The 15,879-nt window shown below is 39.8% G+C and overlaps 1 protein-coding gene across 2 annotated transcripts in view; it reads left to right on the forward strand.

Annotated features, from left to right (window-relative positions):
* The first annotated feature begins 5,001 nt into the window (after positions 1–5,001).
* The window catches only part of EEPD1 (endonuclease/exonuclease/phosphatase family domain containing 1), a 193,919-nt gene continuing 183,041 nt past the window's right edge, over positions 5,002–15,879 (forward strand). Inside the window, exon 1 of one of the 2 annotated variants that reach the window (XM_032236662.1) lies at positions 5,002–7,493. In XM_032236662.1, coding sequence (XP_032092553.1) covers positions 6,643–7,493 — 851 coding nt within the window. In that variant the 5' untranslated portion in view covers positions 5,002–6,642. The remainder of the gene's footprint in view (positions 7,494–15,879) is intronic. The other variant, XM_032236663.1, reaches the window with a different exon arrangement.

Genomic DNA, 15,879 nt, shown 5'->3' on the forward strand with positions numbered 1-15,879 from the left:
TGGTAAGCTGATTTTATTACTCAAAGAGAGATGGTCCGCATTAAAATCTAAGCTAATTGAAACCAAAGAACTTTCAATGTCCATTCTTGAGTTGTAGGCAAGTCTTCCTTCTTCCAGTATTGCGCCACCAACAGTCTTGCTGCCGTTATTAAGTGCAGAACCAAATTAATCTCTACCGCTGTAAATTCAGTACATATACCTAGTAAAAATAACTGAGGAGTAAACTTTATCCTTCTTTTAAAAATATTTTGCATAATCCACCACATTTTTATCCAAAATGCCTTAACATTTGACAAGTCCATCATATATGAAAATATGTAGCATCGAGAGAACCACATCTCCAACATTTAGGCTGTACATTCGGGTACATAGAAGCCAGCTTTTTAGGATCTAAATGCCATCTATAAAACATTTTATAAAAATTTTCTCTCAGGTTTTGTGCTTGTGTGAATTTCACATTTCTTAACCATATTCTTTCCCATGTGTCCAACATTATTGGTTCTTCAATATTTTGAGCCCACTTTATCATACAATCTTTAACTAGTTCTGTTTCCGAATCCATCTGTATTAGTACATTATATATCCTCTTTATATGCATTAAATTTTGATCTCTTATTTGTTTAAACAAATTATCCTCAACTTGGATAAAACCAGTTTTTTGGTCTATTTTCCACCTGGCCTGCAATTGGCCATACTGGAACCATGTTTGAACTACCTTCTCCTCTTTCAATACCTCTAAGGATTTTAGTTGTAGAACCCCCCTTTCCAAAGTGAGAAGTTGTCTGTAGGTGGTTCTATCCTGTTTTTGTGCTATATTCATATTTTCAATTGCATGTCTAGGAATTGCCCACATGGGTAATTTGTCATTTAGTTTATATTGATATTTTTTCCAAACCCGCAGTAAAGCATTTCTTAAGATATGACTTTTAAAATTCTTATCCAATTTTTTGTTGAATAACAAGTAAGCATGCCAACCATATACCAGATTGTGTCCCTCGATATTCAGTATTCTATCGTTGGTTAAATGGGTCCAATCACTAATTGTGGATAGCACCACTGCATCATAATATAATTTTAGGTTAGGTAATTTCAAGCCTCCTCTCTCGCGTACATCTTGCATTATTTTCATCTTTACCCTCGGCTTCTTTCCTACCCATACAAATTTGTTGATACCCTTCTGCCATTCTAAAAGATTCGCATCTTTTTTAAGTATAGGTAACATTTGAAAAAGAAATAAAAATGTTGGTAAGATGTTCATTTTCACTGCCGCTATCCTACCCAGCAAGGATAAGTGCAATTTCTCCCATTTTTTCATCTCTGTCTGTATACTCCGCCAAAGTGGTTCATAATTGTGCTTATATAATTTCCCGTTTGAGGCTAAAATATTAACCCCAAGATATTTGACTTTTTTGACTACCTCACATCCTAGCATCCCTCCTAGTTCTTTCTTTTGTTTAGTATTCATATTTATAGCTAATATTTTGGTTTTTCCTAAATTTATTTTAAAACCAGACACTTGACCATATTGATTAATCGTATTCATTAAAACCATACTAGATTCCTGCGGTTGTTCCAATATTATGACCAAATCATCCGCAAAAGCGCGGACTCTGTATTCTTGCTGCCTAATCTTGATCCCTTTTAGACCATCCAAGCCCCGTATTTTATTCAACAATACTTCCAAAGTTATAATAAACAATAGTGGGGACAAAGGACAGCCCTGTCTTGTACCTTTTCCGATTGGAAAAGGGTCTGTTAAACTTCCGTTGACGATGATTTCAGCTGTTTGCTGTTGGTATATTGTTTTAATTGACTGTAAAAAGCTATCTCCTATCTGCATTTTTTGCAATATCTTCAACAGAAATTGCCAGTTAACTCGATCAAAGGCCTTCTCAGCATCCAGAAATATGAACGCAGCAGGAATTTGGTTGTTCTTTCCCAAATATTCTAATGCATTAATAATTAGTCTAACATTACTCTTCATCTGTCTCCCCTGTATAAAACCTGTTTGGTCAGTATGTATCAATTGTTGAATAACCACCATTAACCTATTTGCTAGTATTTTAGTAAAAATTTTATAATCTACATTAAGTAATGAGATAGGTCTATAATTTTTTGGTTGGGTAGTATCTTGATCTTCTTTGGGTATCAAAGATATAAACGCTGTCTTCCAAGATGGGGGCACTTTACCTTCCGTTTGAATTTTAGTGACCTTGAGTCTTTATCAGGGTTTTAAAACAAGTTCCAAACCCTTCTGTTGCAAAGTCAGTGTAGTCAAATAGGAATGAACAAAGGATACATTGTTTCAACTAAAAAAAACTTCAGACTTAGGCTTCCAGACTTAGGCAGATTCAACTATTTTAATACTTTTTCCTTAAGTATTTTTAATATAATTTTGAAACAAGTAGAAGGAGAAGTTTATTAGAATAAAAAAAGTTTTAGTTTAAGCCAAAAAAATTAAAGTAGTAAAAAGAAATGGAGGAAAAAAGATCAGTCCATTCACCTCAAGCGAAGAAACAGGAAACATTGCAGTCACTTCAATCCACAAAACATCGTTACAAGCAAGAGCAAAAAATTTTCTAAGGCAGTCCAATAAGGATTAAATTGGCTGCTTTGTTCTTACTTAAAGGACTAATTTAGCTTGAAAAAAAAGTTTCTTAGGGCAATCTTCTAAAAGTAAAAGAACAAAAGAACCTCACCAGATGGAACACTTTCACATCTTCTTTCTTTCCTGGGGGCTGCCTCTTTGCTGCCGGTTGGAAGCGCTTCCCTTGGGTCGGTCAGAGACTTTGCGATGTCCCTGCGACCAGCAAGGTCTTGTCTTCCCAGTCACCATCTCTTCGGGATGGTTTAGGTCCTGCTGGACCGTCCAGGGGCAAAAGTGTCATCGGCGGACTTGGATTGTCAAGTCCGCACGATGTAATGTCGCGACATTGGCTCCTCCTCTCCTGCTGGACCTTCATCTTATCATGCGGTGCCAGTTGAGTCAGATCTTTGGGAAACGATCAGGGCTACGACAGTCTTTTACAAGGGGAACCAAAACAGCAGAAGCCCAGCTACATGGCGATCTGTATAACATGCTTAAAACACTGGGGATGAGCCGTCTCCCAATCATTGGGCCCATAGCAGTTGGTGTAGAAATTATAGGGTCACCCACTTTGTGCATCAAACAATATCAGGAACCTGGCATTCCTGTGGGGTCACTATCAGAGGAACAATGCCCATCTGAAATGTTCCTTGCCCCCAGGAAAACCCTTGTAGACATAAAATTGACTCACAGCATGTCTCCCTCTGCTCACAAGCTCTTCCAACAGAAAATCACTTTCTCGCTCCCACCTCCACTTGTTTTTAACCGATGGGAGAGGAATCTGACCACTGGAAGCTGCCCAAGTCCATTCCAACCACCCCGACTTCCCATTTGGCTTTCAATACAATCCACTACGGGAGTTTGTGTTTACTTTCCCCCTGGAAACACCAGTTCCCAATATCTCTTTGAAGGGCCAGTCCTCAGGAATAAGCTAATGGACCCTAATCAAGAAGTTCCATTACAGCCCCTGACTGGTATGCTCCTAGCAGGAACTTTAGAAGTCTGGACTAATGAAATGAACCTCCGAGCCCGTGCCTTCTCCATGAACATGGGTGTATGTGTAGGAGAAAATTGTGTTTTCTTTCTATGTGGGAGAAATGCCTATCTGTGCTTGCTCACTAATTGGACTGGCACATGCACCCTAGTACACCTCCTCCCCAAAATGGTGGGGGGCGTAAGTGGTGAAAAGGCCCTCCCTGTACCCTTCATGGGACATGTTCAGAAAAGAATGCTGCTCCTAATTCCACTATTAGCAATCTTGGGAATAGGGATAGCAGTTGGAATGGGTGTAGGTGGAATAACCTATTCCATTACACAGTTCAGGCAACTGTTGGAAGAATTCCAAGAAAGCCTGAACCAAATTGCTGGCACCTTGGTTGAAGTCCAGGACCATATAGATTCCTTGGCAGCCATGTTACAGAACCGGCATGCCATAGATCTTTTAACTGCTGAAAAGGGTAGGCTATGTGTATTCCTGGGAGAAGATTGTTGTTTCTATATGAATAGATCAGGAACAGTTCGGGGGGTGGTCCAAGAACTACAAGATCAAGCTTCCTCTATTGGTCAAAAAGTACAAGGAACAGATCTTGGCTACTGGGAACAGGTTGGATCAAGCAAATGCTATTTCTTTTATTATGTGGAATAGCAAGTTTAGCCTTCCTCCCTTGCATAATACTCTTGCTTAAACAACTCGTTATGAGGTCTGTAAAAGAAATACGGGCTGAAAAGGAGTTAATGTTAACTGAAAGCCTAATCCCATATACCTTCAAGGAAGATGAAGTTTCAGATACTAGCTCGTATATTCAAATTGCACTCTTAGAAGTGGAGAAAGTAATTCTGGAAGATAAGCTCTAAGATGTGTATCACTTGTATCCTTGCTTTTTTGCTATTCTGTATCCTGCATGCTTATATTGTTAATCTAATAGGCTAGACTCAATTGGAGGTATTAATAGAGTCTAGAAGGGGGGGATAAAGAAGAATAAAATATGAATTAAAATATAAGAATGAAGACGTGGCATAAAAGGGACAGTTAGAAACTTGCTTAAGGGAACAGGGTAATGTCATCAGTCTCTAACCACAAGATGTTCTGGCCAACTTTCCTATGTCAAAAGTCCAAACCACAAGGTTCAAATGAAGTTCGTTAATGACATGTAGTCCATACCTGTAACAAAAGGAGAAGTAAGATCCCCATCTACTTTTAAAGCTTTTCCCTCAAAATAATAAATAAGAAATGAGTTAAGTATTTCCATATTGCGCTGCTTTTGAGAATGCATAAGAACGCATGCTTCCACAATGAAGGTTGTTCAGAATTTGCAATGTTAGCATGTGCTAGCTTTCTGAACCTCGCAGCCAAATAAACTTTTCCTGTATCCTGAGATGTCTAAAGCCTGTCATTTTCTGCAACAAGAAGTCCCCCCTCCCCCAATTTTCCCCAAGGCTTCACAACCGAAAGGTGAAAACATCTGAACGTTTCCCCTCCATACACACAGACACATTTCTTTGACTAATCTCCTCGTAAAACCTCCTCCGGAAGAACCCAGGAACTTTCTGCAGTATCGGCAGCCTATTACTGAGCAGTGTCAAGCCATTTGTTCAGCCCAGGAGATATATTTTAGACTTTTTTGCACTTTTCGGAATTACCAGCATTAGCTGATTAACCATCGGGGAACTCTTCAAGTCCAAGAAGCTTCAGTAACCTGCCAAATGCCAAAAGCTCTTGGACACAGCTGCTGAAAAAGCACGTGATAACCTCCTGTTTCTATCTATGTCTGACCTGTCGAAGTCCCTTCTCTCCCGTCATCCCTGCAAATCAAGGCTCCGCCAGGCATATCCTCCTCCACCCACGAACGTACGGAAGCGCTCAAATACCTAGTATACAGAGCCACTTAATGTGCAAGTCACGCCGTGTGCAGAGGCCAGAAGGATGAAGTACTCTTGGGGGACAGTCAGTCAGATGCAGCCTGGACTCACAAGGCCAAAGGTTAGCGTATGTATTCGAAAACGGGAAGGGGGCAACTGAGTCTCCAAAGTTCGGGCTAAAAGTTACTTTTAGCTTTGGCAGCCGGCTTTGGTTGACAGGCAACCAGTTAGCCCAGCGGCAACAGCCCGGACAACCTCAGCACGAGAGCACAGGCCCCGCCTCCCCTGTGCTTTGAGGCGGTCCCGGCTATTGCTCCCACGCCGCCCCTAAGCTCAGCAGCTCGCGAGTGTAACAAGTTGAGCTATGTCGTAGCTGCTGGCCCTGAAGGCTGGTTGTCTGGGGCACTGTCCTTGTCCGCAAGCGGGGGATGTCTTGGAGCCTTCCAAGGGCAATCGCGAAGAAGGCCATTGCCGGAGCGAGAGTGAAGGAAAGCAGAAACACTCGCCGACCTTGCGGGAGAAGAGCACTGCGAAAACCCAAGGTGGCCGAGGTGTTGGGTCTCTTCCTCTTCTTCCCTCCTCCTTGACTTTGCAAAAGGCGGCGAGGTTGAGAAATCCACTGGCGGAGGTCGGAAAGGAAAAGCCCCACGTGGGAGGTGGGCGACGACCTACTAGAAAAGGAACTGCGTTGCCTCCCGGAACTAGGATGCTCCCCGGCAAGATGCTACTGTAGGAAGAGCTTTTTGCTTGGGACCGCAGCGCTGCAGAGGTTCTGGAGAGACTTGGGCGACTGGAAGCTTCACCAGCCTGACCGAAACAAGGACGAGAAAGGCTCTCTTCCGTGTAAAGGGGGGTGGGGAGCACGGCTTTTGTTACTGGCCTTTCATCGTGCGAGCGTGGCTGCGTGTCTGTGTAGCATATTTTCAACTTTCCCCACCCCTTGGCTGCTGAAGTACCTTCGGAAGCCAGAGTTACTCCAGCATTGCAACTCTGATTTTAAACAGTGTTTACTGTTCACCCTCCCGTGATGTTGCCAGGGTTTTCTGAAAGGCGCTTTGCCATTTGTCCTCTTTCTTCAGAACTTCTCTGCAGACTTCTCTCAACCTGAGGGCCAAGCAGCTCTGCTTGAAAGTCGCTTGTCCTGTTTGAGCTTGAAAACAATCCACTTTGATTATTGCAAGATAAAAGAAGAAAAGATGGGTGGTAACCTTGGCTGCCACCGCTCCATACCTAGAGACCCTTCGGATCTTTGCCATAGCCGTAAATTCAGCGCTGCATGCAATTTCAGCAATATCCTTGTGAACCAGGAGAGGCTAAATATTAACACAGCCACAGAAGAGGAGCTCATGACTCTTCCTGGGGTCACCAGGTTGGTAGCCCAAAACATTGTAGAATATCGTGAGTATATTGGTGGCTTCAAGAAAGTTGAAGACTTGGCCTTGGTGAGTGGAATTGGAGCTGCCAAGCTGGAGCAGGTGAAATTTGAGATCTGTGTGAGCAGCAAAGGAAATTCTGCACAACATTCACCCAACTCTTTAAGGAAAGACCAGAATCTGGATCACCTTTCAGCTATTAAAATCAACATTAACACAGCTACACCTGCTCAGCTCATGAGCATCCGTGGTATCACAGAAAAGATTGTCAACAGCATTGTAGAATACCGCAGAGAGCATGGGCCCTTCAAAAGTATTGAGGACTTGCTTAAGATGAACTGTATCAACTCTTCATTCTTTGACAAAATCGGACATCAGATCTTTGCAGAACGATCAAGACCCCCTTCCACAAATACTAATAGTGGCCTTAATTTCACTGTCAAGCCTCACCCAAGCCCCACATCCCTGAGTCTCCAGAGTGAGGATTTGGATTTTCCTCCTGGAGGGCCAACACAGATAATCTCCACACGGCCCACAGTGGAAATTTTTGGTGGGGTGCGAGATGGGCGACCTGTGCTGAGAGTGGCCACTTGGAATCTGCAAAGCTGCTCTGCTGAAAAAGCCAACAATCCTGGTGTGCGAGAGGTTGTATGCATGACTTTGTTGGAGAACAGGTATGGCAGAAGATTGAGGAATATTTATTTTTGTTTGTTTCTCTTCTGTTGCTTCCTTATATCCTGCATGTCCATCCTAATAGTAAAACAGTGCCCAACATTTTATTGGTATTGATATATAATTATTCATCGGGCTTGAGAGTCAGTTTGGCATCAAGTTAGAAATTGGGAGACCTCTACTCTCTTTTTCTACTCTCTTTTTAGGCACAAAGCAAACTGAATAATCTTGGGCCAGTAACTTTCTCACAACTATAGAAAGGAGACAATAGCAAACCACTTCTGAAAAACTTTGCTAAGAAATTTCAGAGACCTGAAAGGTATACTTGATGAATCAGACATGATTGAATAGCAATAATAATAATAATAATAATAATAATAATAATAATAATAATAATCAGTGTGATAATTCATGGCTTACTTATGAATTTACCAAGTCATTATATTTTTTAGGGTGATGTTTTTAGCCTGGTATTACAGTTTTATTATTTTGGTTTCAAAATGACAGGAAATCATACTATCAGTTTTCAACAACTGTGATCCAACATGGCTCTGCACTTCAGGGCACACATTCAGATGGCCTACTCTTGGATTAAACTGAGGCGATGAATGTAATCCCTTTTAATCTGTAAACCACATATAAATGTTTCAAGTTTAAAAGAGCCACTATGTCATGTACAACATTGCTGAACAATTGCTTTATGACATTTTGTCTACATTAATATTTTTTTCTAAACAGAAAATATGTTTGTTTTAGCTTACTGCGTAAAGCCAGACATTAACTCTGTCAACGTATAATGCAGCCAAGGCTTTCAGCCTGTTGGTATAATGTAAACATTGTGGAAATATGCAAGATTCTATTCAGTGAATTGCTTAATGGACCTATATCTCACTTATGCAATGCTGTATGTAGATAAAGAGGACTATTTTTGGTGCATTTTATAGGAGGTTCTTTTTATGACAGTTTTAATTGTTCCTGGCATAAATTGCAGAGTAATTGTAGATTGTATTTCATATTTTCCTGCGTTTACTTTGTATTTTAATGGCTCTTTTCTAGATTATTTTTCTTGATGTTTTACCTTTTATTTATTTTTGATCTGTAGATTGCAGTTTGAAACAGAGCACCACAAAATTAAAGCTGTATATGTATGTATGTATGTATGTATGTATGTATGTATGTATGTATGTATATTGAGTTTAATTGGTAATCAAAAACTCTCATATTCTGACAGCTTTATAGATATGTTAATGCAGTTCTTGCAACAATATGCAAGTGGGGTTCTTCCTTCCTTTTTTCCTTCCTTTCTATAGCAATCTATTTACATGTCTGGTATTTCCTGATAGCTTCCATTAACTATTTGCCAAATCTGACTCAGTTTAATTTTTTGATATTAACCAAGTTGACTCAGCATGACTTTGTCCTAGTAGCATGCAATAACTAAATATGGTAATGCCAGTTTAAAGGATACTATAGTGTCCCTGGAAGTTTAAGTTTCCTGTATTATTATTATTTTTATTATTGCAAGGAGTCATAGTTGGATCAATAGCATTTGAGGAGATGTGAGGAGGTTGAAATTCTACCTCACCTTAGCCCTTAATGGCTTTTAATGTTACTGGAGCACACTGTTCTGAAGTCAGCTTGAATATGAGTTATTAGAGATTATGACATAACAGATGTATTGTGGAGTGCAAAGTGTATAGGCTTCTTCATCTTGATACATTTAAGGATGAACTTAATATGATAATCACCATGAAAAGCCTCTGTAAAGAATTCATTCGTTTAAGTATTTATGATCCCTGAATATAGATTAAAAAAAACATTAGGCAATAGCATTTTTTTGCATATTAGTACTACATAATCAGGTGACTTTGCTGTTATAAAAACTACACACACAACTACACTTGCTTGTAATGCCAGCATAATTCAGTGTCTATACCATAGATGAGGATCTTCTGCACACATATTCATGCTTAAGTCAATTTTAAGGATGTATCTACACAAATATAATTTAAATCCACTTAGCCACATTCTAGGTCACATACAGAGTTTGGAATGATCAATATTGCTAAATAAAATAATATGCTCAGGAAGGGAAACAGGTCTGACAGGCATTGGTATGATTATTAACAATGCTAAAATAATTTGTCTTAGTCCTTAAAAATATTTTTCAGATTCAATGCTACAAAAATCCAAGCTTATTGTAGTTTATTGTTCCAGTTTTTATCTGAAAAAATATGTATAAAGAGTTTTATGGAATATATAAGTAGCAGTATTCTTTAATGGACAATAGTTTTGGTATTATTATACATAAAGTATACTTGCTGTGGTTATACTTGCGCTGTAACATGTAATTGGCATAGTTTTTATTCACATATCAGTAGTGCGGAGATTGAACTTCCTTTAGTGTACCATATTACAGTTTTTTTTAAAAAAATATTACAAATTCCAAGTATGATGGAATAATGAGAAGTATCTCTGAATTGAGCAATTTGTGCTTTTGGAGCTGAAGCTTTTGCTGCAATTCTGTTTTGCAACATCATTTAACATGTTAGCAAAAACTGCATTTTGCAGGACACATACATAGCTTTGTGAATTTTCATAGAAGCAAAACAAACCATTTATTTGTTTATGTAGGGAATTCATTTGCTGTCCATCTCATATCCAATGATCACTGCCATACTGTTGCTGATCTATCTTAGAAGTGAGTTCATTTGTTTTTGTATTTATATTCTTCATATTCCATTCTATTCCAAAGATGCTGAACAACTAAAATCAAAATTTAAAACCTGTTCACTGGCATCCTTCAGTCTCTGAAGACTATGGTATTGTGCTCTTGAAAGAGTTCCTAAAACAGCATCTGGTATGACTAAAAAGGCCACTTCGAGAGTGGCAATCCCTTCCACACTGAAGGCAGATACATTCTGTCCCCTGCCCAGCCCCCAGATTTCACTGGTTCCAGGACTGCCTCTTTGCCTCAGCTTGCTGAACAAGTGTTTCTTCGAATTGGAGAAGGCCATGCTGCATCTTTAGCCTCCAAGCCAAACGATCAGAGGCCAAGGTTTCCCAGTTGTTAATGTCCATTCCCAAGGCCTTTAAATCCCTCTTGCAGATATCCTTGTATCGCAGCTGTGGTCTCCCTCTGGGGCACTTTCCCTGCACTAATTCTCCATACAGGAGATCTTTCGGGATATGACCATCAGCCATTCTCTCAACATGTCCAAGCCAACATAGATGTCACTGTTTCAATAGTGTATACATGCTAGAAATTCCAGCTTTCGGGTCTCTGTCGCACATGTGGGGGGTGGAGAGATACATGTGCAAGCCTGGGAGTGAGGTGTACATGGCTGCATGCACAGGGGCTGGGGCACATGGGGGGGTTGCTCATGCAGGAGGCAAGGCACATGCAGATTGTTACACGTGCATGCACAGGTGATGGGGGAAGAAGGGGGTCATGTGCGCATGCTTTGGGTGCACATGGGGAAACATCAGAGGTGGGTTCCTACTGGTTTGAACTGGTTCGGCTAAACCGATAGTGGCATGCTGGCCTAGGTCACAGAACCATCAGTGACCCAGGCTGGCCACGCCCCAAACTGGTTCCCTCAGTTGCCACTGCTGTTGCCGGCATGTTTTTTGGCTGGAAAAGGGGGCAGAGAGAAACAGTCCTGTTGCCAAGGTACACAACAGGGAGGGAAAGAAATTTCACTTTCAGCCTCCTGTTGCAGCGCAAGGCTTTGGGTGAAGGCGGTAGGGAGGTTGAGGGGAGGGAGGCAGCAGGTTGAGGGGAGGGTGACAGCAGCGGTTGTTTCTCCCTGCTCCTCCTCAGCATGTGTTCAAAGGCCATTGAGTGAAAAGGAGGGCAAAAAACAAAGCAGGGGGGAGGGGGCAGGGCAACCCAGGCACGTGTGCCTCTCGGGCTTTGCCTGTATATGTTGCCTCTAAAGTTAAGGGGAGAAAAAAAGGTGATCTATCAGGACAAGCCAAGCAGCTGCTGTTCTGGGAAGACGTGCACCATTTAGTCACTTATGCTTCCCCTCCATTAAAGCCAGTGCCGGGAAAGAAAAGAGGGGAAAGTCTCAAGGGGAATGGCAAGCTTGTGAGGGAGGGGGAAAGAAGAGAGTGTGATCACAACAAGAGGGATGGAAAAGAGGAAGGGGCAGTTGTGATGTTGGCTCTGTCCTCTATCAGGCTTGCACGGGCCCACACACACACACACAAAAGGGGGAGAGAAAGAGAGAAAGGAAGAAAGATGAGAGAGAAAGGGGAGAAAGAGGGATGAGAAACAGGAAGAGAAAATGGAAGAGAGAGATGAGAGACAGAGAAATAGAGGAAGAGAGATGGTCCATAGAAAGAGAGGGAGAAAGAGATGAAAGGGAGAAAGGGGGGAGAAATAGAGATGAGAAAAAGAAAGAGGGAGAAAGAAAGAGGGAGATGAGAGGCAGAGAAAGGGAGGGAGAAAGAGATGAGAGAGAGAGGTGAAAAAAGAGAGGGACAAAAAAAGAGATAGAGGGAGAAATAAAGAAATAGAGAAGGGGACCTGTGGTCATTAAGCAAACACTGTAGTTGTTAAACAAGACCATTTTCCCCAATGGACATTTTTAACCAGAAACCAGAAGGAATTGTTGCAAGCTGGCAAAAAACCATAGAAAGCCTCAGTCACATGACTGTGTGGGATGTTGTAACTGGTCCTAAATGAGTGTGTGCACGTGCGTGCGTGTGTGTGCATGACTGTCAAAACTCCAAAACAGGTCAAGTAGGTCTGGGGAGGTCAGTCGTAAATTTGCTAAGCAACTGGCCATTAAGTGAGGATCACTTATATTTGGCTTGCCTTAAGGGTTCAGAGCTGTATGGAATAAAGAAAAAAGGAAGGAAGGAAGGAGACAGAGGGAAGAAGGGAGGGAAAAGTGAATGACATATAATTGCATGAATGGATGGATGGATGGATGGATAGATACATGATGGGAGAGAGGAAGAAAGAGAGAGAGAGAGAGAGAAAAGGAGAGGAAGGAAGGACCACAATCTCCTGGTACTAGAAGTGGCTTCAGAAGATGCTTTGAAGCAGCATAACTGTTTCAGGGCTGGAAGAGATCTCGGAGGTCATCTAGTCCAACCCCCTGCTCCAGCAGAAGATCCTTACAGAATCATAGAATAGCAGGGTTAGAAGAGACTTTGGAGACCATCTAGCCTAATCCCCTGCTCCAACAGGAAACCTTATATTGTCTGGATTATTTTGGTGCCTCTAACAGAGGAAAATTGCCAGAAAGGAGGAGTTTACTAGGACAAGGCTGCCATGCAGAGGAAGGCACAGGTAGTCCTTGATGTATGACCACAATTGAGCCCAACATTTTGGTTGCTAAGCAAGAGCATTGTTAAGTAAGTTTCACCACATTTTACTCAATCCTTGACATCTCCTGGCTCTAACAGTCATGTGCAGGCTAGGAAAGAACATCTGTAGGTATGTGTAATGTTCTTTTTTTAATTTTTTTTAAATTTATTTTCAAAACAAACATACAACTCCTCCTTCTTTACATATTGTAGAAAGTGTATCAGCTGGTTACAAAAGGCTTTTGTGCATCTCTTCTACCATCATCAAATATAATTCATATTAATTCAAATATCTTAACTCAAATATTTACTATATTAACATCATCATACCTCCACTTTTATTTGACTATAGTTATTTAAACATCCTTCATCCTTAAATATACCAAGATTCAATACATAACCATATGCTGGCATTTCATTTACTTATTTGTGAAATCCTCCATTAACATTAAATCCTCATATCCTGTTTTAGCTAAACATCCATAATATTTAATATCAAAATTTTCTAATCCTCCATGTATATAATTCATTATCATTATCCTTTCTTTATTTAACTATATCCTATGTCATAACATTTTCCCCCTATTAATTAAAACTTAACTGTATCTAGTTTTGTTTTTTATTATAATTATTATTGTTGTTAATAATCTTTATATATACTCCAAAAATATTTCTAACCTTCCCTTCTCATATCCAATTATTACTTATCATAACAGCTCAACATTGTATATATTACTATCATTATCAATTTTTATTTAACTATACCTATTACCACTGGATTTAACTAAGTTTAGCTAATTTTGAATTATACTCTTCTATCTATCAACCTGTATCTCTCCAATAACAAAACAATCTTATATCTACTGCCATTTGTGGATCCAATTCTCCAAACATCTTTTAAAACAAGTTTGTACGAAATGATCTTTGCACCTTCTTGTTTGTAGTATCTCATATAATGTTGACGCCCTCCTTTTGTTTTCTTTTTCAGCTTGTCTTTAATTCTCAGCAGTGTTATCAAATATTTTGTAAATAGTGTTTCATAGTCCATAAGTTCTTTAATGCTTTCTTCTCCTTCTATGTCCTGTCCTTTGAAATAAATTTTCTCTCCATTTAATTCCTCTTCAAATATTCCATTCTTTCCTCCCTCAGAAATAAACCAATTGGCACGAATATCAACAAGCTCAAACTCTTTTTTTTTGAATCTCAAAGGTTTTATTTCTTTTAAAACACAAATATTTCATCATTCGTCAATCATTAAAACATTGAAGTACAATATTTTTTTGTATGCCCCTCCCTTCCTCCACCCCCTACCCCCTCCTCCTCCCCCCCCGCCCAACTTCCCAGAACCCGTACACGGTATGGATTTTTAACAAACAGTCTAAAATCTATTGAAAAAAAAGAAATAAAGTAATTAATGACATTCTACATTGACCTTAGCTTCTTCTTGCTGAACTAACTTTAAACAATTTAAATCATTTCTGATCTTAAGCATAGGCTAACTGGAGTTTCTTGGTCCCGTATTTATTTTGTATATAGTCAATCCATTTTTTCCAGTCTCGTTTATATCTCTCATTTGAGTGATCTTTAAGATATGCCGATATTTTAGCCATCTCGGCTAAGTTTGTGACTTTCAATGTCCATTCTTGAATTGTAGGCAAGTCTTCCTTCTTCCAGTATTGCGCCACCAACAGGAACTACAATAACAAGTCTGGAAGCAGTGGGAGGAGCTAGGCCTAAGATTAAACAGGCCATGCAGGAAGCTCTAAAAATGCTTCAGCCAACCAAAGATGACAACTAAGATTTTAACATGGAATGTCAATGGACTGAATTCTCCACAGAAGAGAAAGAAAATATTTCACTATCTCAAACAGTTTAAGAATGATGTAATTTGTTTGCAAGAAACTCATATCAAGTCAACTGATCAAAAATATTTGATTAACTCAAAACTTGGTCAACATTTTATAGCTTCCGCTATGGAAAAGAAGAATGGTATAGTTGTATACTTAAGAAAGCTCAAACTCTTTATAGCCATCTTCCATTTCAATTTTTTGAATTTCCATCTTCTTTTTTTGTATTTGATGAACATCCTCAGTTTTTTCCTCGCAATTTGTTGCCAAATACACCAAATAATCCAATTTTCTTTCAATTCTTTCCTCTCTATCAAACACCCTCTTCAAAGCTGAAAGTATCGCTTGGAGAGAGGCTTGAAGAGACACCATGTTTATACGCAGTTGTATTTTTTCTTAAAAGCTCAGCAAGACTGAAACACTCACCAGTGAAAGCAAACTACAAAGGAACAGCTGTACAATCTTATCAGATCTTAAGCCAGAACAGCCAAGCAATAAAAATGTCGAGATGTAAACAGTCAATTTGTAGCTTACAGAGAGTCAGTAGAAATGTTATAGTAGTCCGTCCATTTGAAAAGGTTTACTTAGAATCAATCCATGTAAATAACATTTAAAAAGTAAGATAACCACTGTCCAGAACCATTACAAAGATCAAAATCGCTGCTAAGTTCTTCTATTCTTTGATTTAAGTTAGTTTTAAAACATTTTAGGCAGTCTGTTTTTTTAAATAATAAAAGTTTCTCACCAGCTTAACACTTCTCCATATTGCCCTGACTTTGTCAGCCTTGAAAGATTGGAATTTTTACTGCCAGCAGAAGACTTTAGACCTGCTTTTCTCGGAAATTTTGTGATATCCCCGAGATCAGCAAGATGTAATCTTCCTGTTCACCATCTCTTCGGGATGATTTAGGTCCATTGGAACCCCCCAGCAATAAAAGTATCGAGTGCGATCTCAGAGCTTTGAGATCGCACATCGTCTCATCATGGCATCCAGGCTCCGCCCCCGTGTAATGTTCTAATGTACAGAAATTATAGTTAAATGTGTGGCAGAAAGTGGACTCTAGGTGTGTTTTTCCAAATGCAGTAAATGAGGTAGAATAGTTTTAGAAGAGTGTGTGTGTGTGTGTGTGTGTGTGTGTACATACACATACAGTATATATAGTAGATAATGTATCTTTTTGTGGTGCCTATACGCCCTCTATACTATGTAATATGTATG

The sequence above is a fragment of the Thamnophis elegans genome, chromosome Z (assembly GCF_009769535.1).
Source record: "Thamnophis elegans isolate rThaEle1 chromosome Z, rThaEle1.pri, whole genome shotgun sequence".
NCBI lineage: Eukaryota > Metazoa > Chordata > Lepidosauria > Squamata > Colubridae > Thamnophis > Thamnophis elegans.